At 34.3% G+C, this 27767-nt stretch overlaps 5 protein-coding genes across 6 annotated transcripts; 1 reads left to right on the forward strand and 4 right to left on the reverse strand.

Moving 5' to 3' along the window:
- Nucleotides 1–1683: 1683 nt before the first annotated feature.
- LOC137810819 (uncharacterized) lies at nt 1684–5858 on the reverse strand. 2 transcript variants are annotated; one of them, XM_068612281.1, is made up of 5 exons: nt 5531–5858; nt 4310–4760; nt 2981–4217; nt 2742–2888; nt 1684–2615 (listed from the first exon to the last, which is right to left on the reverse strand). In XM_068612281.1, the coding sequence occupies exons 2-5, from the start codon at nt 4358–4360 to the stop codon at nt 1987–1989; spliced, it is 2064 nt and encodes a 687-aa protein (XP_068468382.1). In that variant the 5' UTR covers nt 4361–4760; nt 5531–5858; the 3' UTR covers nt 1684–1986. The 2 variants fall into 2 exon arrangements, with proteins under 2 accessions (XP_068468382.1, XP_068468389.1); XM_068612288.1 differs by having other exon boundaries at nt 4943–5597.
- Nucleotides 5859–16757: 10899 nt separating this feature from the next.
- LOC137834716 (uncharacterized) lies at nt 16758–19659 on the forward strand. The gene is made up of 5 exons (XM_068642876.1): nt 16758–16835; nt 16922–18045; nt 18177–19152; nt 19233–19424; nt 19495–19659. The coding sequence occupies exons 1-5, from the start codon at nt 16758–16760 to the stop codon at nt 19657–19659; spliced, it is 2535 nt and encodes an 844-aa protein (XP_068498977.1).
- A 135-nt stretch (nt 19660–19794) lies between these two features.
- Nucleotides 19795–22538, reverse strand: LOC137823174 (protein MAINTENANCE OF MERISTEMS-like). The gene is made up of 5 exons (XM_068628332.1): nt 22378–22538; nt 21535–21788; nt 20783–21442; nt 20114–20689; nt 19795–20040 (listed from the first exon to the last, which is right to left on the reverse strand). The coding sequence occupies exons 3-5, from the start codon at nt 20894–20896 to the stop codon at nt 19867–19869; spliced, it is 864 nt and encodes a 287-aa protein (XP_068484433.1). The 5' UTR covers nt 20897–21442; nt 21535–21788; nt 22378–22538; the 3' UTR covers nt 19795–19866.
- Nucleotides 21044–21786, reverse strand: LOC137834724 (protein MAIN-LIKE 2-like). The gene is made up of 2 exons (XM_068642886.1): nt 21535–21786; nt 21044–21442 (listed from the first exon to the last, which is right to left on the reverse strand). The coding sequence occupies exons 1-2, from the start codon at nt 21784–21786 to the stop codon at nt 21044–21046; spliced, it is 651 nt and encodes a 216-aa protein (XP_068498987.1).
- Nucleotides 22539–26626: 4088 nt separating the features above from the next.
- On the reverse strand, nt 26627–27154 carry LOC137834734 (B-box zinc finger protein 32-like). Its single transcript, XM_068642897.1, has one exon. The coding sequence runs from the start codon at nt 27152–27154 to the stop codon at nt 26627–26629; it is 528 nt and encodes a 175-aa protein (XP_068498998.1).
- Nucleotides 27155–27767: the final 613 nt, after the last annotated feature.

The raw sequence follows: 27767 nt of genomic DNA on the forward strand, positions 1-27767 counted from the left end.
ACCTTGTAACTGCATTTGTTGTTTGAACATTGATTAGAAAAGTCTAAGTGTCCATTTGGAATGTCTTTGGGTTAACTTGTTTAGGCATTTTTTGACTTCTCGTCAAGATGTTATCGGCTTCACTTGTCTCAACGGTCGTTGACTTGGTCTAGCTTGAAATGTTGTTGATGAGACCCCTTTGAACTTGATCAAGACATTGTTTTTTCAACCTTAATCAAAACTTATTTGACTCGACCTTAATTAGGACTTAATTGACTCAATTTTGATTGGATCATCGGTCAAGACATAATCGATTTGACTTTAATTAGGACATTTATGAAATCAATCTCAACCAAAACATCATTCGCTTATTTTAAATAAGAAACATCACTCCCTTTTATCGTAATTAATGAGTATCATTAGTGCAACTTTGATTAAGACATTTTTTAAAATAAATATATGTTTCAAAATTATTTTAAAATAGGTTGAGTTTAAAATCAAATTTAAAATTATACCAAAATTTTATATGAAATAATTTTAAAACAAAATGTAAATCAGTGTAAAAAAATCCAATTCAATTTTATCCTATTAAATGTAAATGAATTTAAAAACACTCCCTTTAATTGGATTGGATACGGATTTAAGGATTTCAAAACAATTCGTTTTGTTGAATCGGATACGGATCGAGTGTTTAAAAAACCAATTTCCTAGTTTGATCAATTTTTTTTGTTTAATCTGGCTTATATTTGTTGTATGAACATAGTCAGCGGAGAAAGAAATAGCCAGAATCACAGTGGCATCAAGAAATGCTTGAAATACCACCAGCTGTTATTTGGTCCCCTTCAACTTTCTTATTTTGTAACACTCATCGTTATAAATTTATAGGTTCTACTTCCTCTTGTTGTGGTCTTTTTCATACTCAAAAGGAAAATTGTGGAGTGTTATTCTTGGTTTTTATCTGAAGAAAAGAGAAAATATACATACTTGTCTGGAATATGAAAATTCCCAAACATAAGTTTCAGAAAATTTTATATTTTAAAAGTTACATTGATTTTTATATTTTAAAAGGACAAAACTTATATATAATTTCAGAGACGTTGTTTGCTTTGCACTTCCATTAGAATCGAAACTTCACTTCTGAAACCGACTTAACCCTTTAATGTGCCGACAAAGAAAAAAAAAACCCTTTAATGTAAATCTTTATCACCAAATTATTGAGGTGAAAGCATAATTTTGATTGAAAAATAAAACAAAATGATATCTTTACAATTGCATATAAGTTTTGTCCATTCTAAACACAGTGATTTTGATTGTGGTATTTTTTTTATATTTGATGAATTTTGTTCCTCGTCCTAATTGTGAATATTTGTTATATGGGATGCTAGGTAACAGTGACTAATTTTTAGATTGAATTACAAATCTCAACCAAAACACAGTTGGGTTAAATTAATCAACCACTTTATTTTTAAAAAAAAAATCGAAAAAAAAGGATGACACATAAGTTTATCTATCAAAGAAATAAAAAGGACAAATAATCTAAACATTCTAAACATAAGCATTCAAATTTGAACTCAACATGACCTTGATAATCTGCATTAAATAAGTGGGGCCAAGTAACTTGGCTTAATTACACTGGTCCACCTAAGACACAGTTGTTTAATTCTAATATGAGCACGTCAACCCCACAAAATAAAACCATGGAAGTGGCAAACTATCCTTCCAAAGAGGAAATTTATTGCAATTGCACCAAACTTGTTTTCTAGACAAATTGAAAATGATGTTCTGAAGGAACTGAAAACAACACACAATGGAATAGAAATAGTGTGGCAGAAAGCAGCAGCTTATTGGGCATTACAACCCACAAATCAACCAATCAATATCTAGTGCACTAAAACAGAAGGGATAAACTGTGCAAACAGAAAACATGGCAGAATACAAGATAGCAAGGTAAATAGATGCAACTGAAACAATGGCAGTGAAGGAATTAACTTTGTAGGTAACAGCTTCTCACAGAGCTCCAAAATTTCCCTCGCTGCGACTCTTGCGCATGGCGCGCTCTGATGTCAAGTTCAATACTTTAGAGGGATTGGAGGGAACCTCAAACTGATAGCGACTGTGGGTTGGTACTTTGGTTCTAGATGGTGGCAGGAGAGCTTGCTTGCCTCTGGATACTTTTGGTGAATCCACATTTCTGCGAGCATGAGTGGAAGTGGCCAATGACCTCCGAGAGGCAACACCACCTTGGTTGCTCTTCCTTGTGGTCTTGCGATCCGACCTAAGGCTGCGATCAAACTGATGGGAATTCATTCCTAACCGAACCGACCGTTCTGCTCCATCCTTCAAAGTGCTCACTTTGATAGGCTGCCGATTGTAGTAAACGAGATGGGGAAGAAGACCCTGCAGATATTTCTTCATCTGTTCATCTCCAACATTTTTCTGGGCAGGGTTCCCATCCAAGTTGATAGCTTGCAAAGAGTTATAGTTGGCTGCAAGTTGGCCTAGGCATTTGGCTGTGGAAATCTTGTTAAAACGGAAATCCAGAATGCTTAGTTTCAAGAGACGGTGCAGACCCTCTACTTCGCTGATCTTGTTTCCAGCCAGGTACAGCTCTTTCAGAGATGAGCAGGATGCAAGACCTTTGCAGATGAGGCAAAGATAAACCAAAAACATTTGGATGTCAATAGATAATTGCATCAACATGTTATTTCCACAAAAAGTATTATAGATAAGAAACTTGAGATGTAATCAAGAATTTGTTTTACCATGTCCAATTCTTAATATGCGGTTGTAACTGAGGTCTAGGACGCGAAGCCGTGTAAGTTCGCGTAATCCTTCAATAGTGGAGATCTTGTTTCTAGACAAATTCAGAGCGTGAAGTCCACGGGGAAGAGCACCAGCAGTTATCCTCACTGAAAAGGAGAATTCAGAACAAGATAACTGAAAATTAAGTACTGTGACTCTAAAGGAAACCAATAATGAATAAAGAAATTATACTACTAACCGATAGCATTTCCAGACAAATTGAGCACTTTCAAACTCACAAATGCACTCAAAAAGGGGATCACAACCAACCCATGATTAGCCAGCTGAGCGGCAGTGGCATTAGCCCCCAGAGAAGATATATATCTTTTAGCTGCATCCATTCCTGGAGTGGCCTTATGATCTACAATGGCAGCAGTCACACCATTTACTGTGCTCACATCAGCTAATGGCTTAGTAACTTCAGGCAATTCCTCATTTGTTTCCTCTACAGGTGGTCCACAATGTTGCAGACCAATAACCCAATCTTCAATGCGCTTAATCTTAAAACCCTTGTGAGGAAATTCAACTGAGGAATCTCCTTGAAGGGTTTTGGCATCACTTGTATCATATGTCATTGGCATTACCCAGTCTTTTGCTGAATCAGTAAGCAGATAAGAATCGAAACCATCATCAAAGAGGTTGTCCATATGACCATCTTCAGTTTTTCCCATGTCATTCTCTCTTTCTTGATCTCCCCTTATTTGATCATCAAACTCGTTGACGAATTCCTCTTTCTGCCTCATGCGTAAAGCATGAAGATCATCAGAAGATCTTGACAATTCATGTTTAAAAGCGTCTTTTTCAGTCAATAGTATAGAAGCTCTGATACTGGGTAAAGAATGTGACTTCCTTAGTGATACGCTACCGGGAACAGAAGTCTGGTCAGGAATGTCACCAACATATTCACCAGATAAAGGAGTATCAGAAATTTCACGGGCATCTTTATCTGAAGGCGTTGGATCTCCAATTGAAAAAAGTGAGCTATCATTTGCAAAACCTGAACTTCCAGCGAACTCAGCGTTTCGATTGCTTCCATACTGATCAACAGGGTTTCCATTATGATACTTTTTGGAAGTTGACATCGTTGACTCAACGTGGCTTTTGGCACCATCACACGACAGGACCAGATCTTCATCACCATCCCTTATGCCTTGGTCAAGCCCACTATGAAGAGACTGACTCTTCTTAAGACGTCTAGTTTGGTTAACTTGACTGTCATTTTCAAAGGAAAACTTGCTGTTCAGATCCTCTGATCTACAACTGCGCTCAACTGAATCCCAATTGCTAATATGAATCCCAGACACATCTATTTGCTGGTCTGCTTGTCCTTTCGAAAGGGTTGAATATGCGCTTGGAGATGAATCTTTACAGACTTGAGTTTGGGCAACATCTTGCAAAGCCTTCAACATTACTTCAGCAGAAGGTTGAACTGTTTTCTGATTGAAGAGGAAAGCACAAAGTTAACATAGGCCATGATATATATCATATCAACAAATAATACTAACCAATCCATATATCTTATACTTACCTTTGCCTTATTGCCTTGGACATTAGCATGGAAACAAGAAAATCTAAACATTGCTGCAATGACGTTGACAGCTACATCTAAACACAACTTTCTCTAAACAGAAAAACAAATATCAATTACAATCTATACCGTGCATCAATTTTCCAGAAGCCTAATTAAGAACTAAATTTTCTCTCAGATTCAGTGGCAAACTAGAAAGAGCTTCTGGCAAAACCGCAAAAAGCCACCCTTAGCCATAATCAAGCGACAAGCCCACTGAAACACGGCACAATCTCCATATATCCGAAGACTTTGATCTTCGCAAAACACAAAGCCAAATCACTCCCTCTTCGTCACCCCACACCCTCCTAGAGGTGCGAGAATAGTTTGACTTTGTTATAGCGGCCAGAGTGAAAGAAATTCCTTTGCAACCAGCAGAATCCAGAGACAGATATGCATAAGAGAAGCAATCCTGGTAAATAAAAAGGAACCGAGAATAAAGATCAATCTGATATGTTATAGTAAAAGTAGAAGAACATGATCAACAATAAAAAAAAACATTTTTGCTCAATCCAAAAATATAACTTGAAGATTAAACCTATAGAACCCATTCACATATAATCCGCAATATAGTTTATCTTTTTTATTCTTTACCTAACTCACAAGAAAATATACAATAGACCCCAACCACAGAGCTTGTGGATCAACCGGTGCGAAAGTTGCAGCTTAATTAATGATCTCAAGTTCGAGTTCTGCGTATGCAATGAAAGACATGGAGGGAGAGTTTAGCTGTTCATAATAATCCTACCAGTTCGACCATGATTGTCTTAATGTACATATGGTCTCTAAAAAGAAATACAATACACCCCATCTTCAAGTCGTTGCTTCAAAACGGTTCCTTCATTCTTTCCTAAACTCTAAATTAGCTTAAATTCCTAAGATTGTCTTAACCATGTTGGACTTCTTCAAAAATTCCAACAAATGAAATCCGAGAAACCAAATATACGAAAAACGAAACCCCCAAATAAAAAACATCCAAACAGCAATCAAGGAAGAACTTTGAGCATGCCCATTGATTTAATCAGAAAACGGCAGCAATGGGATCAAACAAAATCGCATCTTTGAATCGAATATACAAAAAAATTATCCATAAATCATAGGATTTTGCAATAGGAGAGGTTCCATGAGGAAGCAACTAACACAGCATATGGCATATAGAGGGTGGAGAGAGAGAGAGGAAACCTCTTTGAAAGAATGAAAGAAGGGGCACTGTTGTATAGAGAAAGAGATTCTTCTTCCACCGTTTCCCCCTGACCTGACCTGCTAGGCTACGCCACCAAAAGCATCAAAGAATCACCTTCCATTCATTTCTCCATATATAGTCATTGATAAATAATAATATTCGGAATAAACGGTATTCAGTAGGAACCAACAACTACGTCCTATCTATTGCTAACCCTAGACTGCTAACAAATCAGATCTGAATTAAAAAAAATGTTTTCCAGACTCAGCTGCAGTTAATGTCAATGGTTATAGGCTTTCACTTTCAACATTAATCACAAAATATATTTGTAATCCAATGTTTTTAAAAGATATATACAATGAATAACAATTGTAATAGTGAAAATATTTCTATATTTTAATTTGCTTCCTAATATGCATTTTTTCCAGATTTTAAAGTTCTTAAAAAATAAAATATCTTGTTTTATTATTGTTTCTTTTAAATTTTTTATTTTTTTCTAATAAAAAATAATATTAAAATAAAGTATTAACATATTTTAGATTTTTTCAGCTAAATTTATCCATTTAAATTAAATTTTAAAAGATTTTTTTTTCTTTTTTATTAGAATTATAAACTGTTAATCATCAACACAACTTACACTATTCGAGTCAAGGTATTAATTAGGTTGTGTAAATTTGATTTTCGAATTTGAAACTAAATAAATTAAAAATTAAACTAATTTAAATATTACACTCCTGATAAATTTATTATTGTTTATAAAAAAAATATTAAAAAAACTTTTTACTGGTTTGAATTGAACGATCCTATAATTTTCGGTATTGAATGTCATTCAGATAGTGTGAATACATCAAGGTAAAAAGGAATACGCAATAAATCAAGTAATATAACATATTAAATATGACTCATCAATGAAAAAATTTATTGCAAAGATATAAATAAGCCCATCACACAAAACAAAGGTACTTCATTATTACATCATCAACAACACAATATTAAATACTCACTTGAGTGTTAGATAATATTCTACCAATGCATTGAGATTATATTATGATAATTGGAATAAAACTATCTTCACCTATAGTTGGTTACATTTCTACTTTTTAGAAGTTCTGTTAATTACTTTATTCATTACAAGAAAATCATTAAGTAAAAATTAATCTTAAAACAAAAATAATTAGTTATTATATTAATTAAATTGAACATTATTTTAGAAACTAAAAATATTATTAATATTTAAATTAGCTACCAAGTTTTAGCTACCAACTATTTTAAATTTTAAATAAAAACTAACTATTAATAATAAAAACGAATTTAGATACCAATAATTTGTTTAATTTCTAAAATAATATATAATTCTGTCAATATAGCAATTAATTATTTATTGTCTCTAAAATTAATTTTTATTTAATAATTTTTCTAGTGATTAATTCCTCACTAAAAAAATTATTTGAGTGTTATTTTTTGTTTTTATAACTTTTAAATTTTAGTTTATATTATGAGATTACATAATTTTAAAATATATTTTTATTATATTAGAATGGTTCACTACAAGAAAAAAAGGTTTTAACGGGAGTTTATTTTTACATTATCCAGAGTTAAAAGCTCTATTAAGTCATTTACCTAGGGTTGTAGTTTCTCCCGCAAACATCCCTGAAGAGCATGTGTCCCTTGAGATTATTTTAAACCTCAGGACAAGTATTTCATAACCCCTGTTAAATACCACGAGTTTAAAAACCTCCGTCAAATACCATGGGTTTAAGAACTTCCGTAAAATACCATGAGTTTCAAAATTTCCAAAAAATGACTTGTTATTTGAAATAATCTTCAATCCCATTTTCCACCATCTCTAAGATCCTCTTAACTTTTCTCTTCCATCGTAGACACATTGCTCTCCAACACAGGCTCAATGGTCGTCAACGACAGTCCTAGCAAGGAATCACAATTCAATCATACTTATGTCTATTATATCTAGTGAGAAGAAACACTAAATAAGACATCATCTTCTTCTTACTTCAATGTTGTTTCTTTCATCACCTTACTGCCCCAACTTGGTTCACAAGTCACTGCTACCAAGCTCGACAACAACTAGTGTTTATTACTGCTTTACATATCCTAAATAATTGCATTATTTGTCAGATGTGAGTTTCGAAGTCATATGTGTGTTCTTGGCTAAAGATTGCAAAACATATTGCGAGGAGAAATTAACTTTATTACTTTTCACTTTCACAGTAAAATAATTATTAGATGCATTTTAAAATAAAGACCTTAATTTAAAATATTTAAAAATTATGAGAATTAAATATTAACAATTATAACTAAAACTAAAATTGCACATAAAATATACATACATCAAAAACTAAAATAAAATACATCATATTTTTTTGAAGTATGAGCTCGTAATAAAAAATACTAGGAATTCTATAAACCAATCACCATCAATTATAAGAAATATGTTGTTGAAATAATTATTATCTAAGATTAGTTGTTGAAATACTTATTATCCAAGGTTATTTTATTAAGTTTTTTAAATAAATGTTTGAAACTTTAGAAAACTTATTTGTAATGTAAAGTTATACTTTCAAAATTTTTGAAAATTTAGTTATAAAATATATTAAAAATGTATAGTTTTTAATGATTTATTTATAAATAGATTAATTATATTTATTTATTGAAATTTGGAAAATCTGGAGTGTTTTATTGAGGTTCTACCATACATCTTTGGAATTTAACGAAGGTTAAAAAAATCTCCATTATTTTATGGAGATTGTAAAATAAACCTTTAAAACTTAACAAAGGTTAAAAAGACTTCTGTTAATCTGCCGAGGTTGTAAAATAAACCTTTAAAACTTACTAAAGTTAAAAACCTATGTTATTTTGTTAAGATTTTAAAATAAATCTTTGAAATTTAACGAAGCTTAAACAAACTTCAATTATTTTGCTTAGATTTTAAAATAAATCTTTAAAATTTAACAAACATTAAAAAAAACATTTATTATATTGCTAAGGTTTTAAAATAAATTTTTGAAATTCAATTAGAGTTAAAAAAAATTTCGTTATTTTACTGATATTTATTTAAAACTTAATAAAGATTAAAAAATCATTCTCTAATTAAATTAAACTTTAGAGTTATCGTTAATTTTTTTTTCTTGTAGTTGTTGTATTGATTATTTTTTTTAAATATATTATATACAATTAAAATGTTATTTAACATTATTTAAACTTTTAAAATCCATATTTTAAATATCATGCCACCAAAATTAACCGTAATCTCGTAAACTTGTACAAATCTATCTAATATTAATAAAAATTATATATACTACATATAATCAAGATTCGAGTTCTCATAAAAAAACTTAAATTTCATTTCACAACCGCTTAAACATTGTAATTAATGAATAATACGTGAAATCTTCTTAGAAATAATCTTTAATTATATATATATATATTGATGTTTTGATAGATTAATACTGTAGTTGATATTTTAAACTATATAATTATAAAAACAATAATTTGATTGTATATATACTCTATTTTTTTGGTTTGGCCTATTGAATGAAAAAAATGAGAGGTATTTGATTTGATTTGACAGCAATTTGTGATAATTGATAATGAGATGATGCAGATACAAACAAGGTGAATTTGGTGATTGGACGGAGCCATGTGGCTGTAATCAAAAGGTTTAAGACATGATGACGTTTATTCACCAATCATGTCTGTTGTCTGTTTTCTTCTGCCAAAGCTATGTTTTCATCGTCACCGCAAATATTGTTTACTCATAAATTGTACGAGGTTACTTCTCCAAAACTAATATTTAATTTTCAACAAATCTTAAACATCTCATGTATTATTTAAATATATAGAAGTTACTTAAACACCTGCAAATCAGCTTTATATATATAAATTTGTTTGGATTGATCAAGTGTTGTGTCAATCAATAATGATGCTTCTGTGTAAAAACTTGTAGGGAATTATATTTTTTAAGAATAAAGATAGTTGGATAAGTTTTATTTTTTATACTACTAATTAAAACTAATAGTAATAATATAATAAGGTGAATATCTAAATTAAAAAAATATTTTGTAAATGTTGTGTTACTTTAGTAAATTTGTCAAATAATTATATACCATTGAGAGTAAAAAGTAATACTCTAGTAATGATTGTTGAGAATAAAAAATGATATTTTAATAATATTAAGAGCTAGATATTATACAAAATTTTGATTATTGAGAATGTATAATGAGAAAAAAGTCAAAATAAGCTAGACGCATGAATTTTGTTGAGAAAAGAGGCATGCTCTCATGTCATGTTGAACAATTATGATTTCTTTGAATAAAAGCTATATTAGGTTAGACATGGTGATGTTGATAAAAATAAGACTTCTAGGGTTCAAAGATACCTAAATTTTCTCTATAAGGTGTAACAAAATTAACATGAAAATATATAGAAAAAGTAAAGCAGCAAATATTGTTCTTCTCACCTGTGAATAAAAAGCAAAAAATAAGTAGTCATATTCTTGCACCCTCAAAATAAGGCTAAAAAGGAGTTCACGTTTTTAAAAATATCTACACATGTTTGTATTTTTAAAAAATAAAACAATACTTTTAATTAATAATCTAACTTGTTTTCTATCCCGTAAAAAACTCAATCAATTTTGTTTCACTCTTTCTTTTCTTTTTTTTAATTTCACATCATCAAACAATCTCAATAATTGATAAGAATGTAGACATAAATTCGACACGTTTAATATATTATATATATAATTTAAAATCATGATTAACAATACATCCAATCGTTGAAACTTTCCAAATCCAATGTAATATAATTTAAAATCATAATTACCAAAACTTTCCAAAATCCAATATGTGAAACTAGAATCTTCTAACAATAAAACTATATTTATTATTTATTTTATTAAGGTAAAATATCTACCGCAGGGTGGTCATCAAAAATCCAATCTAGATAATTCTAGATCCAATAAAATGGATTGAATTAAAAATCTATATTATTTTTAACTAGATCAAATTTATATAATTATTTTAAAATTTATTTAAAGTGAATTAAATTTAGAATAATTTATTTTGTTAATTAAATTAAATTTATTTTGTCAATTAGATTAAATTTATGTTATGAATTACATTAAATTAATTTTGTCTATTTGTTTAAATCTATCTTGATCTGGGTTCTGACTGACTTAGCTTGAAAAGTTTCGGCTTACTCGACTCGTTAATAGACTTTGACCCACTCAACTCGACATAGAAACTAGTCGACTCGGTTAGACATCAGTCCAACGAACTTGACTTGGGCATGAACCGTCTCGGTCTGGATGGGCTCGGTGCTGAATCAACCTTAGATAGGGGCAACTTAGCTCGATATCGGCCGGGTCGACTCCACTCGACATTGACTTGGGCCGACTCTGCTCGACATCGGGCTGGGCTGATTCTGTTCGACATCGGCCCGATATGACTCCACTCAACATCGACATCGACCCAATTCGACTCTGCTCGACATCAGCCCGGGCCGACTCCGCTCAAGATTGACTAGAGCCGACTCCGCTCGACATCGGCCCGGTAGGACTCCTCTCGACAACGACATCGGCCCTGTCCGACTTTGCTCGACATCAACCCGGGTCGAATCTGGTTGACATCGGCGCTAGTCGATTTCGGTCGAAATCGGGTCGGGCTAACGCCGCTCTTCTACGGCACGGGTCGACTCCGGTCGACTATGGTCCAGTTCGACTCCGCCCGGCATCGGCCCAGGATGACTATGCTCGACATAAGCCTGAGTCAACTCTGCTCGACATCGGCCGACTCTGCTCGACATAGGTCTGAACCGACTCGGCTCAACATCAGCCTAAGCCGACTTAGCTCGACATCAGTCCGGGATGACTCGGCTCGACATTTGGACGTGTCGACTCGATTCTCCATCGATCTGGGCCGACTCGACTCGCCATCAATCCGGGCTGACTCGGCTCGATATTAGCTCGAGTCAACTCGAATCGATATAGGCCCAAGACGACTAGGCTCAACATCGACTTGGGTCGACTCGGATCAGCATCATCCTGGGTCGACTCGGCTCAGCATCATCCTGGGTCGACTCGGCTCAGCATCATTCTGGGTCGACTCGGCTCAGCATCATCCTGGGTCGACTCGATTCGGCATCGGCTCGGATCATCTAGGCTCGACATTGTCCTGAGTCGACTAAGCTCAAGATCAGCCCGGGCCGACTCGGCTCAACATTGGCTCGGACCAATGTCAAGCCGAGTCAGTCTGGGCCGACGTGGCTCGATAATGTCCCGAATCGACACGATTCGACATGGGCCCAAACTTACGCGACATCATCTTGGGTCAATTCGGCTCAACATAGGTCCGGACCGACACAACTCGATATCGGTCTGGGCCGACTCGGTTCGACATGGGCCCGGGCCGATTCGGCTCGACATGGGTTCGGGTTGACTCGGCTCAACATCGACTTGGGTCGACTTACATCGACACCAACCCTGATTGACTCGACTTGGCATCGTCTCGGGCTAGCTCAGCTTGACATCGGACCGAGCTGACTCAGCTCGACATCGGCCCGAGCCGACGTAGCTCGATATCGACCTGGTCTGATTCGGCTCGGGATCATCCTGGGTGGAGTCGGCCCGAGATTGGCTCTATTCGACTCGCCTCAATATTGGTTCGAGTCGATTTGGCTCAACATGGATCCGAGTCGACTCAGCTCGACTTTGTGAATTATTAAATGTTATTGGTTTAGGGTTTAGGGTTTATGAATTATTAAATGTTATTGGACGAGGAAAACTCTCGTTTAGCGAAATTCAATTAATTGAAAATCGAAGAGCTTTGATAATTGGTCAAGTCAAATTTGTTGAGCTAATTTTGTAATTAAAACTCGAGTGATTTGATTACTGAGTAATCCTTCATGGTGGGTTTGTTTACGTTTGACATTAAATGGAACATACCACTAAATTATACTATTTATTGACTAGAAAAAAGAACAAAAGCACTAAGACACAATAGAAGAAAGTTACCCCCTACAAATTATCATGGGAGGAGTGTGACTTGTTAGAAAAGAAAATAATGGAAAAGAAGGTAAATAGGCTTAAAAACACATTTTTTGGTGAAAGAGTTGTTTCTCCTCCATCCTGTCCTAATTGAGATGAAATTGAAATTTGACTTGAACTAAAGCAAGAGGCCAAATGACATATGAGAAATGGCAAAATATTGTTGATAAAATTGTAAATTCACAGTCATCTATAATTTCTAAGGTATACATATTCATGAAATATTATGACTAATTTATTGCATCGCTATTTACTATATGCCTAAGTTGATAAGTGCTCATAAGGAAGTTATGTATCCTAATGTCATCAAGACATACTAACCATCACTATTGGTACTGAAGACCACAATAGTCGTGTGCACATTGTTAATTTTGGTGTAAGTGTCCAAAAATAATTTGGAGGATCTATGAGTTAAGAGAAAATTATGCATTGACGTCAAAGTTAACACCACATTTAATTAAGTAGATAAAAACACAAGTTACTAATGAGTTAAGGTACAAGTTTGACCAAAGGTTGGAGTCTATGGGCATCTCCTAGTAGCATAATGCCCTAAAGCTAGATGTAGTCCCAATCCATATCGTGTTAGAAGAAAAGGTAGTTGTGTTATTGAGGACACAAAAGAGGATAAAACATAATTGATATCTCTCTTCAATGTAGGTTTTTTGGTGGATAAGTTCCTCATCATCTTATAACTATTGGGAGAGTGTATCCAAGAGGTTCAACCATACACACAATGCATGATGATTTTACTAAGTGTTGGTTGAAAAACTTAGAGATGTCTTTGCTCTAGTTCTAATGAAGGTTCAATTAGTGGGAGAGACACTTGGAACATTCAATGCATGACCTACACACTTAATTAGGGAAATTTTAAAAAAGAGGTATATCTTATACTATTTTCTTTATATATATATATATAAATCTTCTTTAGGTTGATTCATAATACTTATCATTATATTATGCAAAATTGAGGAAGAGACAAAAGGTCATTGTTGCATTTGATGTAAGCTTGGAGCCCTGCCCCAACCTAATAAATTAATCCAATTCAAGAGTTGGTAAAGATTTCACATTATTTGTTTCAGGCATCTTGTGTCATACATTGGGATGCACAACCTTTGTTATCAACAATGGTAATTTACTACTGCATATAAACATGCATGATGTCTTTGAAATCATTCATGATAATTAGATGTTGAATATTGTAGTCATACAACTATAAATGATGTAAATAGACTCTAAGTCTAAATTATTTACTGAACTTCTACTTGATGGAATGAGCCATGTAACTAGTATTTATGTTATCAATATGGATATATAAATCAATTAATTGTCAACATGAGGAACACTTATTTATATGGTTTCCTTGAGTCTCAACTCATACAAAGTTTAGAAATAAAAAAGGGAATGTGAAAGATGCATTCAACAATGGAGATTCAAAAATCCTTCAAGAAGATTTACATGACTCATTTTATTAATGTGTAAGTAGAACTTTACTCACAATATTACATCATCAATATAACATTACTCATTAATATCTTTAGTTTATGTCTCATTGAAATTGGTGATTATTTGTCTCACAAAAAGTGAACTTCAAAGTTGTAGCATAGGAATATTCCTTATATGAAATAAACTTTTTTAGTTTATCTAATGTATTTTGTAAGTTACTAATGACTTTTTTTAGTGCTATTAATGTATGTAATGTCTTATATGGTAAATCTACATCAACATCACATAATCTCTATGTTAAATATATCTTATGGTAGTTAGTTCTTCATTCCTTCTAGAAGAAAGCTTTAAGTGTGACCATATCATGCATTAACTGTGCACCATATACTTGTTGATTCATGGGAATTGGTAATAACACATTTCAAATATTTTAAATAAATGCTTTAGAGGTTTCATACATGCTATTGTAAACACTAATATTTGTTATCCCTATTGCAACACTTTGTCGTCAACTAGTGATGGAGATCAAGAAGAAGAAGAGAAGGAGGTAGAAGTTGAAGATGCTCAGAGATATATTAGCTTTTCATCCTTTTTACCTCAAAGGATTACAATGAGAAAATTTAAAGAATTAGGAGGTAGTGTTCAAATGTTTTCTATTTTGGTAGTTTCTTTTGTATAAAATTTAAAATACATAGAGTAGTGTTTAGGAAGGTGCTAAGAGGGAAACCTAAAGATACCTCTTGTGTAAAGTATCTTTAGACGTTAGCTTTAGGAAGAGTCTAGAAGGTATCCCTTCACTCTCCATTTTAGGAGCTAGAAGTGGAAGAGTTGCAAGGCAACCTTGGATAGCTTCCTTTGTAAGCTTCTTTGTAAACTCATGACCGGTCCTTTCTCCTAAAAAAGGAGGACTTGAGTCCTTGAAATAATGGATTTTATATTTTGAGTAAAGAACCTCTCCCAAATTGGTGAGTGATTGAGAGACTTGTGTCTTCTCCTCTTCTAGTCTCATCTTAGTGCGTTCTTGGAACCTCAAGTGGCGGCATCTACACTCATCTTGAAGCCTTTCATTCTTCAAGTGGCGTGTTCATCTCCAAGAACTCCAACCACATAAGTTTCCTATTTCATTTCATCTTCTTCATCCATTTTCATTCCAAAACATGTCTTTGATGTTTCTTTCCATTTCAATAGGTTAAACTTGCTTGTTTTGTGTTTTCATTCGGTAGTTCTTCTTAGTTTGTTGTTATTGTGTTTTTAATTGAGTTTCATGGAGATTTAATCGGTTCATTTGTGTTCTTTTATGTTTTTAATCGGTTCATTTGTGTTCTTTTGTGTTTTAATCGATTCATTTTCCTTTTCATGGATTTCTATATGAGTTTGACTTGGTTACTTGTGATTTGGTGAGTTCTTGAATGTTAAGAACATTGATGCAATTCTTAGAAAGTGCCTAATCATATTCCAACTCTTGTTGAATCCTTAACATGTCCATATTATATCTCTATCATGTTATTGGAATCACATCAACTAGTCATTGACCACCATCCTAAACCTATATTTTCTTATAAATTCACTCACACCTAAACCTAATGACCAAGCGACACCCTTCCCTTCTAAACCTAATTCCCAAGCAGTACCCTCCCCTCCTAAACATAATACCCCAACGACCATTTTCCCACCTAACCCTAATAGCCAACTTAATATTACCCCTGAGACCCATGTACATAACCCACTTCCCATCTCCACTACCGTCTACCAATCACCTAATCTAATGACCCTTCACACACTCAATAATCAACCCAATCTCACCACTGCAACCCACCTTGACAAAACACCCCCTTTTTCCTCCAATGTCACCCCACCAACTAAATCTAAGACTCCAACCGCTCAACTCCAGCCCACTCACACACCTACAGCCCAATTACCGGATACCACCCCTTTCCCCACCAATTCCAGCACGACAGCTTCTTCCTGCACCTCCATGATTTCTTCGGGCACCTCCATAAAATTTAAAAATACCAAAATTATCCTTCAGTAAAAAGATAAAAATGAGAAAGGAAGTTACTTCGTGTGGTGGGGTGCATCTGGAGGTGGTGCTTGAAGTGGTGTTGGAGGTGGTGCTTGAGAAGGTGGTTGAGGTGGTGCACGGTGATAGGAAGCAGCGGTGGTAGGTGGTGCACGGTGGTAGGTAGCAGCGGTGGTAGGTGGTGTTGGCATTGGCACCGGTGAGGTACATTCTCATTCTCATTCTTCTGCCTTAAATAAATATTTCCGCATTAGTTAATCCGGTGGATCCACGGATCACATAATCCGGTGCTTAAGTAAAGCGTTCCGGATTAGATAACTTTTGTGCATACCGGATCCGGAACCTGCCAAATTCATATTTCCAAATTGTGTAATCCGGTACCAAATGAACTATGGATTACACAATCTGGAAGTGATTTTAGAACATGACTTACGTAGCCCGGTACTCAAACATGACTTACGAATTATACAATCCGGTAGTCATTTTGCTGTGAAAATTTTGACTTATGGATTACACAATCCGGAAGTCACCTGAAATGACTTATGGATTACGTAATCCGGAATTCATTATGCTGTTAAAATTTGACTTATGGATTATACAATCCGGAAGTCACGTTGTCAATTACTATTTTTGTTTTGCATATGTGAATTTATGGAAATTATAATAAAATTAAAATTTATGTTTTATGAATGAAGGTGTAAGTATGGAAGAATTAATGAATTCTGTGCATCAACATGGATTGTTTGAAGGGGACTATGGTATCCATTTTACAACAGATGAGGTGAATAAAATTTCATTTCATTTATGTTTATTGCATTATAATTTGAAGAAGTGATTTTGTAATATTGTTAGAATAACTTTGTGTAGGTGTTTCCTTCGCGAGAAGACTTACTTGAATGGGTCCGTAGGGTTGGTTATGGACTTGGTTTTGTTATTGTCATTATTAGGTCTGACATAGCAAATGGTAAGCAAGGGAGAAAGACATATGTCTTGTTAGGCTGTGAAAGGGGGGGTAGTTACAAAAAGTATAAAGATGGTTTGGAGGTTAGTGTAACTGGTACTCGAAAATGTGAATGTCCCTTTAAATTGCGAGGTAAACCTGTTGGAAAGGGTCAAGGTTGGGTACTTAAGGTAATATGTGGTACTCATAATCATGATTTGTATGATACCTTAGTTGGTCATCCATATGCAGGCAGATTAAAAACGAATGAACATTCAATGCTTGTTGATATGACTAAAAGCATGGTTAAGCCAGGTAACATTCTACGTACTTTGAAGGAGAATAATGAGGATAATATGACAACAATAAAGCAAATATACAATGCAAGATACTCGTACAAGAGATCAGTTAGAGGACCAAGAACTGAATTACAACAATTAATGATGTTGTTAGACCGTGACAACTATCTTCACTGGAGTACGTGTCATGAGTCTTCAAATATTGTTAGTGATATTTTTTGGACTCATCCTGATGCTGTGAAACTCTTGAATGCATTTAACATTGTATTCTTAATGGATACAACTTACAAAACAAACAAATATCGACTGCCTTTGCTTGAGATTGTTGGTGTAACTTGTACAGGTTTGTCCTTTTCTGCTGGTTTTGCATTCTTATCTAGCGAGAAAGAAAAGAACTTCATATGGGCATTACAAAAATTTAGAGGGTCACTTTTGACATCGCATGTGGGGCCTGAAGTCATTGTTTGTGATAGAGATCTTGCTTTGATGAATGCCATCAATATTGTGTTTCCTAAAACAAGAAATCTTCTTTGTCGGTTTCACATCAATAAGAATGTTAAAGCAAAGTGTAAAATGTTGGTAGATTCTGTCGAGGCTTGGGAAGTTGTGATGGATTCATGGAAGACTATCATTGACTGTACAGAGATTGGTAAATTTGATGAGTTTGTGAAAAATTTTGAAACTATTTGTTCACCGTGGCCATTACTTTTTGAATATGTGAAGAACACTTGGATTATTCCGCACAAAGAAAAGTTTGTCAAGTGTTGGACAAATTTGTTAATGCATTTGGGAAATACAACATCAAACAGTTATATGAATACTTTTACTTTGTTTAGAACGTGTATAATGTGTAATTGTTTTATTGTGTTTTATACTTATACAGGGTTGAATCAGCTCATTGGTCTTTGAAACAAATATTACAAAATAGCATGGGAGACCTGTGCTCGTGTTGGGATGCTATCAAATATGTTATTATACTTCAACATAACGAGATTACGGCATCATTTCAAATGAGTCTACATGTGATAGGACACACATTCAATGTGCAATTGTATAAAATGTTGGTTGGCTCTATATCTAAACATGCTTTAATTCTCATTGCTGAAGAGTTTGATCGGGTCAATGATGTGGGGTTTGATAGTGAACGATGTGGATGTGTACTCAGACAGACTCACGGATTACCATGTGCTTGTCAGTTAGCCAGGTATGCTATGGGTGTGATTCCTCTTAATGAAGTTCATGTTATGTGGACGAGACTGAGTTTTTCAAGTTTATCTGAATGTGATTCATCATCTCGATTGTCAATTCAACAAGAATGGGATGTGATTCTATCCCGGTTCAACGAGGTTGATATTTGTGGCAAAGTGACAATAAAAAACAAGTTGCGTGAAATTGCCTATCCGGACATGACAACATTATGTGCACCACTTAATGTAGTTAAGACAAAAGGATCTCAAAAGAGTCAAGGAAATAAATTTCAGAGGTCTACAAAACGCACCTCTTCATATTTTGAGCATGTAGATCGCATCCATTTTGTAAATGATAGTTCATCATCTTTGAAGACTTGTAAGGGAAAGGTTAAGGTGATGACCAACACCAATGCAATTCCCATGCTTGATCAATTTCATCCGAAATGTCACCCTTATATTTTGGATGTAATAGATGTTAAAGCTGATGGACATTGTGGGTTTCGTGCTATTGCCTCATTGTTGGGGATGGGTGAAGAGTCATGGCCACTCATCAGAATGGATTTATTCAAAGAAATATCTCAGTGGCGTGAAGAATACGCAACATTGTTAGGTGGTCATCAACGAGTAGAAGATATCAAGAGGTCCTTACTAGTGGATGAGTTGTCAGTGGTAAGTACATATTCATAAGACTCATGTGCATTGATTAATTGAACTTGTATGCAATCTAATTTCATTATTGCATTTTGCAGGCTAGTGTTGAAAAATGGATGACAATACCGAATATGGGATACTTAATAGCAAGCAGATACAATATTATCTTAGTTTGTTTGTCATTGAAACAAAATATTACTATTTTTCCATTGCGTACTGCGCCCCCTACCGATGCTAGTCTACACCGATTACTATGTATTGGTCATGTGTATGATTCACACTTTGTGCAGGTAAGGTTATTACTCAACACATTATATATATATATATTCCTTTGTTTGCTAATTTCCATTTGTGGTGCAGGTAAAATTGCTTGATGATTGTCCCATACCTACCGCTGACATTTTATGGTGTACACATTGTTACCTAGAGGCAAGGTTATGGTCATCATATTACATTGCTCGGATGCAATCTTTTACCCAATTAATCAGTATTAGCCCGACATATGTGAACCTTGGAGACGATTGATGTAAACATAATTTATTATGTCGATTTCTGATACATAATTTATTACTTAAGTTCTGATTCATAATTTATTACTTCAATTTCGATTCATAATTTATTCGCATTTATGTCAGATAAAAAAAAAAATAACAAACACTATAACATAAATTAATTAAACCATATTGTACACATACAAAGTTACTATCATTACAATCATGTAATAAAAAAATATCAATGACGTCCACGAACATTACGTGATCGTCTCGTGTAAACTGCCCCGTCATCTGTCACACTCCGGGCTAACTGCAGCGCTGCCTCCGTACTCTCATATGCGTCAGTGCCTGCAGTGACCTGACGACAATCTATCATGCGCTGGAGGATACTAACAATGCGCCTAAATATACCCTGCACCAATTTCAAAATAAATTAAACTTGTTAAATATATTGTTTAATCACATAACAATAAAAAAAAACTTACCGCATGTGCACGCTCATCTTGAGATGAATGACCTGCATGCTCAGCATTTGGACTACGAAGGCGACGACGTGGTACAACACTGGGTCGATCTCCAAGTTCACCTCTGCGAATGTATGGGTGTGATACCGTCCTAAACCAAGACATGTACTCAGGAACACATGCAGATGGACTAGAAGCAACTCTCAAACCTGTCACCACGTGGTGATCAAACTGCAACCACCTTTGATCAATGACATGTGCACTAGGAGCCTCAGCCGCCATCGGTGATGATGGAATGCTCTGCTCGTACCCAAATTGGCGCAAAACACGCTCGGGCATATGTCTATGTGATAAGCTGCCCAATCGCAAGTGACCCGAGAATAAATAGATGGTCTCAAATGGTCTGCTCAATCTATGGTCCTCATACAGAGTCCAGATGATGTCATCGTGTGTGACCCCATCCAACTGCGCCCGCACATCACCAACTGCGCAAATCTGATGGGCAACAATATACCGTGCTGCCCGCGGGTGTACATCGTCATATGAGGGATTAATATCCCTTCTTCCCATGCCCGAGAAGTGCTCATAAATCCATGCCTACGTAATTCAATCATATTAATTATAAAATATTTAATACAAAACATTATGGAATGTAACATGTGATTGTTAATTATTTGTATGGTTTCATACCTGAATCAGTGTCGCATAACTGACCAACTGCTTTGTGTTAAAATAAGATGCATCCCCCAACTGCTCATATAGATATGTAAGTATTGCTGCTCCCCATGCATATCCATGACACATATGTAGATTGCTGAATAACAATAAGTACGATATAGATACAGAGGTGACACTTTTATCTGCAAAAATAGTGCATCCAAGCAGATGCAACAAGTAAGCCCTGACAGCACACTCCCAAGCCTCTTGAGCGCAACATTCCTCATATATATCTCAAAGCCAACTCAATCGTACGTGGACGCCTCGACACTGCCTCATCTCAGCCTTCCCCCGAGTCTCATCCACCCCTAGTAACTCAGCTAAAATTGTTGCAGCTCCGTTGTACTCTAAGGGCACATATGTTGGGAATTGACCCAAAATGGGGAGGTGTAAAAGAGATGACACATCATCAAGTGTGATGGTCATCTCACCTACGGGAAGGTGGAAGGAGTTTGTCTCCCGATGCCACCTTTCGACAAAGGCTGAAATCAATCCCTTGTCACCCACTTCATAACTTATATTGCACAAACTAAACAATCCAGAATTTTGTACAAGTAGCTCAATATTAGCATGAGGCATCCCAAATTTACGTAATTTCCTACCGTGAGATACCAATTTAAGTTCTCCCCGATCCTAATATAAATGTTGTATATATTAAATATAATTAAATAAATTTAAACAATAATTAATAAAGATAATTTAATTGAAGGCTTTTTCGTTCTTACCTCACCCTCCCAAAGCTTAACAGCAACATGGTCAGCAAAATTTACCAGTAAAGACATATCAGAAGGTCCTCCAGGAAACCCTTCTCCGTGCTCTACTTGGTCATCATTCTGTAATTCTTGTTCATTGTCATTATCAATATGAACATCATCATCAATCCTTTCCTCGACACCACCTCGATCTCTTCTACGGACGGATGCCGTCGGTCTTCTGCGATCATGATCTTGAGATCCACCACCTCTAGTTTTAGCCATATCTATCCACAACACAATTTAAATTTCAATTATTTACCAATAATAAATAATATAATCATGAATTTGTGTACATAATATAAAATTTAAAAATAGTTTTTAACAAGTGGGTTGTAAACTAAATATATAACAAAAACACAAAAATGCAAACTTTGTAAGAATATTACCGGATTACATAATCTGAAACACACACAATGTAAACCTAAACCGGATTACATAATCTGAAACACACACAATTAAACCTAAACCGGATTAGGAATTACTAAAACACCTAAACCGGATTACCTAATTCGGAATTACTAAAATAAACTAAACCGGATTAAGCAATCCGGTATTACTTTCCATTCACAACTATACCGGATTATTACATAATCCGGTGCCTATTATGAAAAATGCACACAGTACCGGATTACTAAAATAACCTATACCGGATTATGTAATCCGGTATTACTTTACATAAACAACTATACCGGATTACATAATCTGGTGCCTATTATGAAAAATGCACAGCGTACCGGATTACACTACAAACGAATTACACAGCAGCAACAGGTTCAAAAGCAATGAAAAATCTGGAAAATTCAACTTACTAACCTGTGAAGAGGACACTTTGGATGTGTGAGTGCTAGAGAATGTGGAGTTTAGAGAGATGAAGAGAGATGAAGAGAAAAAATCTTCCAATGGAGGTGTGGAGAGATGAAGAGAAAAAATCTGAGAATGGAGGTGTGGAGCGGCGCCGCTGCAAAGAGAAAACGCACAAGTGAAAGTGAAAGTGAAGATTAGGTAGGTTAAAGGTATATTAAACTATTATTTTTAATTTTTTAATATTTTTACTGAGGGGTATATTAGTAAATGTACTTTTAGTATGGGGTGGGAGAAGAAGTCATGGAAGTGCAGGAAGAAGCTGTCTTCCAGCACATCCAACATGCCCACGACCCAACAAGCTCAAGAGACCCAATTTGACTCCAAGACTCCACTTTGAGGACAAAGTGTTTTCTAGGACGGATAATAATGTTAGGATAGGCCCAATACCATACATGCCCAAACTCAATGACCTATTTAAGTTACAGGGTTTCTCTAAAAAAAAGAATAGAAAAATTTGGTAAACCCTAATTTAGTAGCCTTAATATTCTATAGACTTAGTCATAGTATAAGTAATTATTGTTCTTGTTGTTCTATCAGTCATTATCAACCCCATAATCATTGTTGTCCTCTTTATAACTCAAAGATGATGACTTATGCAAATTATTTTTAGCCGAACCATAAAAATTTATATGTTCACCATCAATATGTTCCTTGCCACCATCCACTGTTTTATGAAATTGGGCATGTTCTATAATAGGATTTTTGGCAGGTTTAACAATAGGTGCTTCAATGCTTCTACAACATTTTATTCTTAGTGATAACTTTTTTCTTGCTTTTTAGTGCCTTCTGCATCATGTTCTTTAGTTATTTATTCTGCAACAATTCTTTTTTGTTAATCATGTTGTTGTATTTAGAATAATAGACTAAGTTCAAGAGCGTGGTAACAAACTTTTTAAGAAATTCTAGAAGTTTTTTCAAAATAAACAAACAACAATATTTGAATAAAGTAATTTTACAAAAGGAGGAACTCCTATTTATAGAGTAAAGTTTGACTACTCTTTACAAATGTCTTTCTATTTACTTGGGATACCTATTTTAACGTGGACATGTGGAATAAGTTACAACCTTCACATGTAATGAATAAACATGTGGAGAAAATTACAACCTTCAGAGGTGCATGTTTGAGCTTAACTACCTTAATCAAGAGTACTCATGAGTTAGTTAATCACATGCATGTACCTTTCTACTTTATTTTTATTTGGACATCTAGTTGTGACCTTTTAGAAGCTTGGACATTCTAGAATATTCTAAATCATTCTACAACTTTATAATTTACTTTATTCATTTCTTAATTGGTTCTTCAAGTCCTCATTCCTTCTTCTTATAAATCTTCCTTGAAATTTATTCTTTATTTTTTCCTTTTGTTTTTCTTTAGCCATGTTTCTTGTATAACTCGTGGAAAAGCTTTCTCTTCTTCTCTTTCTCCTTAATTTGCTTCTTCCTCATCCATGCTCACCTCATAATAAGCCAATGTATTTCAACAGTTTGATCTTGAAGTTCATATAACTTATTATCAATGTTAGTGAATATGTTCATACAAAAATGACAATGACTCTATTGAGATGCATAAAAGACAACCATTCAATTAAACATAATTTATTTAAAAGGTGACTATGAAATACCCCTAATAGTAGTGACATACGTAATTATATGACCATGCAATTGAGCACTTTCTTCTTGGCCACTGCTAGTACAACTGGTTCTTTAGTTTCATTGTCTTCATGAGTTCGTTGTTGTCTTTCAAACATAAACCATACACCATTGACCTTTCCAAAATCCATTTTTTGTAAAGATACATTATTCAATTAATTATTTATGCTTAATGTATCTAAAGTTTCCCCTCTTACAACCTTGAAATGCTCTTAATTTTCTTAAATAAAAACTCCATATGATAAACAATAATTTGTCAATATTTTAGGCTTCTAACACATGATAGTTTATCTTGATCCCAAATTTGATTTCATAACGAAGAACCAAATCACTCTCATTTGACAAGACATGACCTAAGTATCAACATCTAAATGATGATAAAAGTCAAAATATTTTTCTTAATTTTTATACCTCCTAGAACTCTTGACTATAACGTGTTTGTTTTTAAGACATTTTTTATGGACCAAATATAATAATAATATCTACGTTTCTAACTTTTGAAGTGAAAACAAAAAATTAAACTTTGTATTAGTGTAAAACACCTTTATCATGTCACTATATATTAATACAAAATAACTTGATCTCAAGAAAAGTTTAAACATTCTAAACTTCCAACATTTATTTTATAAGTTCATTGCAATTATTTATACCATATTAACTCTTCTTTGTAAAATATCAAATGAAAATTAACTTAATTTTTTAATAAGATCTAATTCATTTTTTTTTTTATTAATTATTCATTTCGTAAAAAATCTTAATTTATAACTCCTTAATGGTGTTCACACGCACAATTTATCATTTTTAATGAAAACGAGAGAAAAAAGTATTATTATATGATAGTTTCAGAAATATATTAATATAGAAAACTTAATATTTTTGAATAAATTAATATTTTAAAGATGATAGATGGATATAGTATGAATTATTAAAAAAGTTTAAGTGTAAAAATTATATAAGAATATGATCATAGAGAGTGTATTAACTCTACATTTGAATTATATATAAAAAAAATAATTGGAATATGTTGATCTAAAATGAAAAAATTATAAATTGTAAACTATTTTTTTTATAAAAGTTTATAATTATAGAATAACCCTTCATTCATTATCTCATCTCAAACTAGGTTTATTTCTTCTTCATGTAATAAAATTTAAGATTTAGGGTTTAGAGTTATATTGTTTATACTTTAATTTAAAAATATTTAATTTTAATTTTTTTTATTTATTATGATGAAATTTTTTCTTATTCAACGTTTTTAGAGTATTTCTCTCACGCATGGATTACTTTTAATAAAAAAAATTCCAATGATCTTAAATTTACTGATATGTGAACATAATTTAAGAATAAAGTGTTATATGATCTGACCTTAAACTTATGGGCATATAATCTGCATTGAAGATGTTTTAAGAATGAAAAGAATTATTGATAAGTGAAATTGTAGAAAGGTTTGAGAAGACACAGAAGGTGGTAAGAAAGCAAAACAGTGAAAAGAGATGTAGCATGGAAAAGGATGAGACCCACACTCCACATAGCCACCCTTTTATTTATTGTAGAAGTAGTTCAAACTTAAGATGCATAAAAATACCACTCATGGCTTTCAAATTATAACAATGTGATCTGCAATGAAACCATTTATGACTTTATGTTCACATGCAGGCACGCGAGTATAAAGTGGTGCGCTATATCGCATTCAACTCCTTCTATTTTTAGTTTGTATCATTCAATCACAAATTGCCCTTTCTTCACTTTACACTTATCTCTAATTTCAGCCCTACCTATTCGTACACGTAAACATAAATGTGTAGTAGCTAGTGATGTGCTTATTTGATGCACTGCACCTTTCATTATTCTTCGTTTTGTTCACACACTTCACTTGGTTGTGGTTGTGTTCTGAGGTCCTACAACATGACACGCACATCCCCTCCATCAAACCTAGCACACCAACTCACCTCACACCCTTTTAGGGAAAGAGAAAAAATCTTCACTTTCACACAGCCACATCTTCACCAACGTCTCTAACCACCGCTAAATGCTAACCACTCCCATTTTCTTAATACAAACTACAATGTTACCACTTTCACTTCCATTACAAGATCAAACCACCCAATACAAAATTCAAAAAAATAATTGGACATTTTATTTATACAAATAAAAAGGTTACATCAAGATCATATGCTAACGTTTATCTTAGATTAGAAACCAATAAAGCAAATCTTCGTTAACACACAACACAACAACACAATAATCAACCTACAGTAAAAACCAGTACTCTATTGTAAGCGGTTAGATTAGAAGTTAATGATGAAAGAGCTAAAATATCTTGGTCCATCCTACGGTTGAGAAACTCTTACTTTCCCCAACATGAAACGTCGTCGTGGCGAGTGGTCGAAATCTTCTTCAACGATGATCCTCCGTCACACGCCACCTCCGTTCAGACGCCTAACCCTTCCAATCCCCTGCTTTCATACAATAAATAAACCAAAATAAATAATTAAATAAAAATTAATATATACCAATAAATGACTATTTCTTGTTAGAAGAAAAAAAATTAAGTAAAACAAACCCGGGGATCACGACCGGAAACGTCGTCGTCGTTCTCGCGTGGTCGCTTCAACGAGGATGTTGCCGTTTCCGGTTCACATGCGGAACGAGAAGCACCTTCGTCGTCGTCGTCGTTTTTGCACCCGCTGAAACACGACCACTCGCTGCCGGAGGAGCTCGCCGGGGGCGGCGATGTGGAGGACCACGGCACGACCTGATTCTCGCCGTCCTCCTCGCCGGATACATCGTCGTCCTCGGTGTCTGGTTCCTCGTCATTGCCGGATTCGGTCTCGTCCTGTTCTTCCGCGGTGGAGGCGGCGCATCGGTTGCAGATGGAGGCGGCGTTGGCGAGTCTGGCGCCGGAGGCCTTCCACGGCGTGGAAGAGTGGCACGTGCGGCAGAGGAGCGTTCGCGAGTGTCTGGCGACCAAGAAGTTGGCGCCGTGAACCTTTGCGTCGCAGTCCCAGCATAAGCTGGCCTGGTCCGACTCGCAGAAAATCCTCGCCGGAAGCTTGCACAGTTCGCACTTCTTCATCTTCCACTCTCACGAAGATTGTTTGGAAACTGTTTTTTTTATTCTTTTCTTTCTCTCTCTGATTATTTTGTGCGATTTTCTTTTTCTTTTTATTTTCTTTCTCCGTTGGGAAGGTAAAAGAAAAGGGAAGAAAGAGGCTCTGATTGTCGGCGAAATTTATAAAGGAAATTCCAACCTCCGTGTCCTAGGCCCAAACTGCCCCTCTGTTGCTTCTGCACTCTCCATATTTTTTTTTATTTCAAATCCAAAAATTCCTTTCATAATGCAAACACTCAAAATTATTTTTGTTATAATTTTTTCTTTCTTTCTCTTTTCAATACTATCTTAATCAAATCAAATGTTATTAATTAAAGTACTCGTAGTTTTTTGTTAGTTAACACAAAATAATATAATAATTAATAAGATATTTGAATTGCACACTTTACCTGATTTATTTCAATTATAAGATATTTTAATAAAAGTGAAATAATTCAAATAACTTGCATTATTAATCAAATAATGAAAATTTTTTTGAATAAAAGGTAGACATATTTCAATAAGCGTCTTTGTTCATTTTACGTATTTGGATAATTGATGAAAATAATTTCGAATATTTGAACTAACGACACTTCAC

The sequence above is a fragment of the Phaseolus vulgaris genome, chromosome 11 (genome assembly GCF_000499845.2).
Source record: "Phaseolus vulgaris cultivar G19833 chromosome 11, P. vulgaris v2.0, whole genome shotgun sequence".
Taxonomy (NCBI): Eukaryota; Viridiplantae; Streptophyta; class Magnoliopsida; order Fabales; family Fabaceae; genus Phaseolus; species Phaseolus vulgaris.

Bases quoted from the DNA above. Each gene is read 5' to 3' on its own strand.
- LOC137810819 (XM_068612281.1), bottom strand. From the start codon at position 4,360: ATGTTTAGATTTTCTTGTTTCCATGCTAATGTCCAAGGCAATAAGGCA. The intron at 4,218-4,309 runs GTAAGTATAAGA...CTCTTCAATCAG, and splicing joins TCCAAGGCAATAAGGCAAAG to AAAACAGTTCAACCTTCTGC. The intron at 2,889-2,980 runs GTTAGTAGTATA...TCTCCTTTTCAG, and splicing joins TTTGTCTGGAAATGCTATCG to TGAGGATAACTGCTGGTGCT.
- LOC137834716 (XM_068642876.1), top strand. From the start codon at position 16,758: ATGGAAGAATTAATGAATTCTGTGCATCAACATGGATTGTTTGAAGGG. The intron at 16,836-16,921 runs GTGAATAAAATT...AACTTTGTGTAG, and splicing joins TCCATTTTACAACAGATGAG to GTGTTTCCTTCGCGAGAAGA. The intron at 19,425-19,494 runs GTAAGGTTATTA...TTTGTGGTGCAG, and splicing joins ATGATTCACACTTTGTGCAG to GTAAAATTGCTTGATGATTG.
- LOC137823174 (XM_068628332.1), bottom strand. From the start codon at position 20,896: ATGTGTCATGGATATGCATGGGGAGCAGCAATACTTACATATCTATAT. The intron at 20,690-20,782 runs GTATGAAACCAT...TGAATTACGTAG, and splicing joins GTTATGCGACACTGATTCAG to GCATGGATTTATGAGCACTT. The intron at 20,041-20,113 runs GTAAGTTTTTTT...AAATTGGTGCAG, and splicing joins AAGATGAGCGTGCACATGCG to GGTATATTTAGGCGCATTGT.
- LOC137834724 (XM_068642886.1), bottom strand. From the start codon at position 21,786: ATGGCTAAAACTAGAGGTGGTGGATCTCAAGATCATGATCGCAGAAGA. The intron at 21,443-21,534 runs GTAAGAACGAAA...CATTTATATTAG, and splicing joins TTAAGCTTTGGGAGGGTGAG to GATCGGGGAGAACTTAAATT.
- LOC137834734 (XM_068642897.1), bottom strand. From the start codon at position 27,154: ATGAAGAAGTGCGAACTGTGCAAGCTTCCGGCGAGGATTTTCTGCGAG.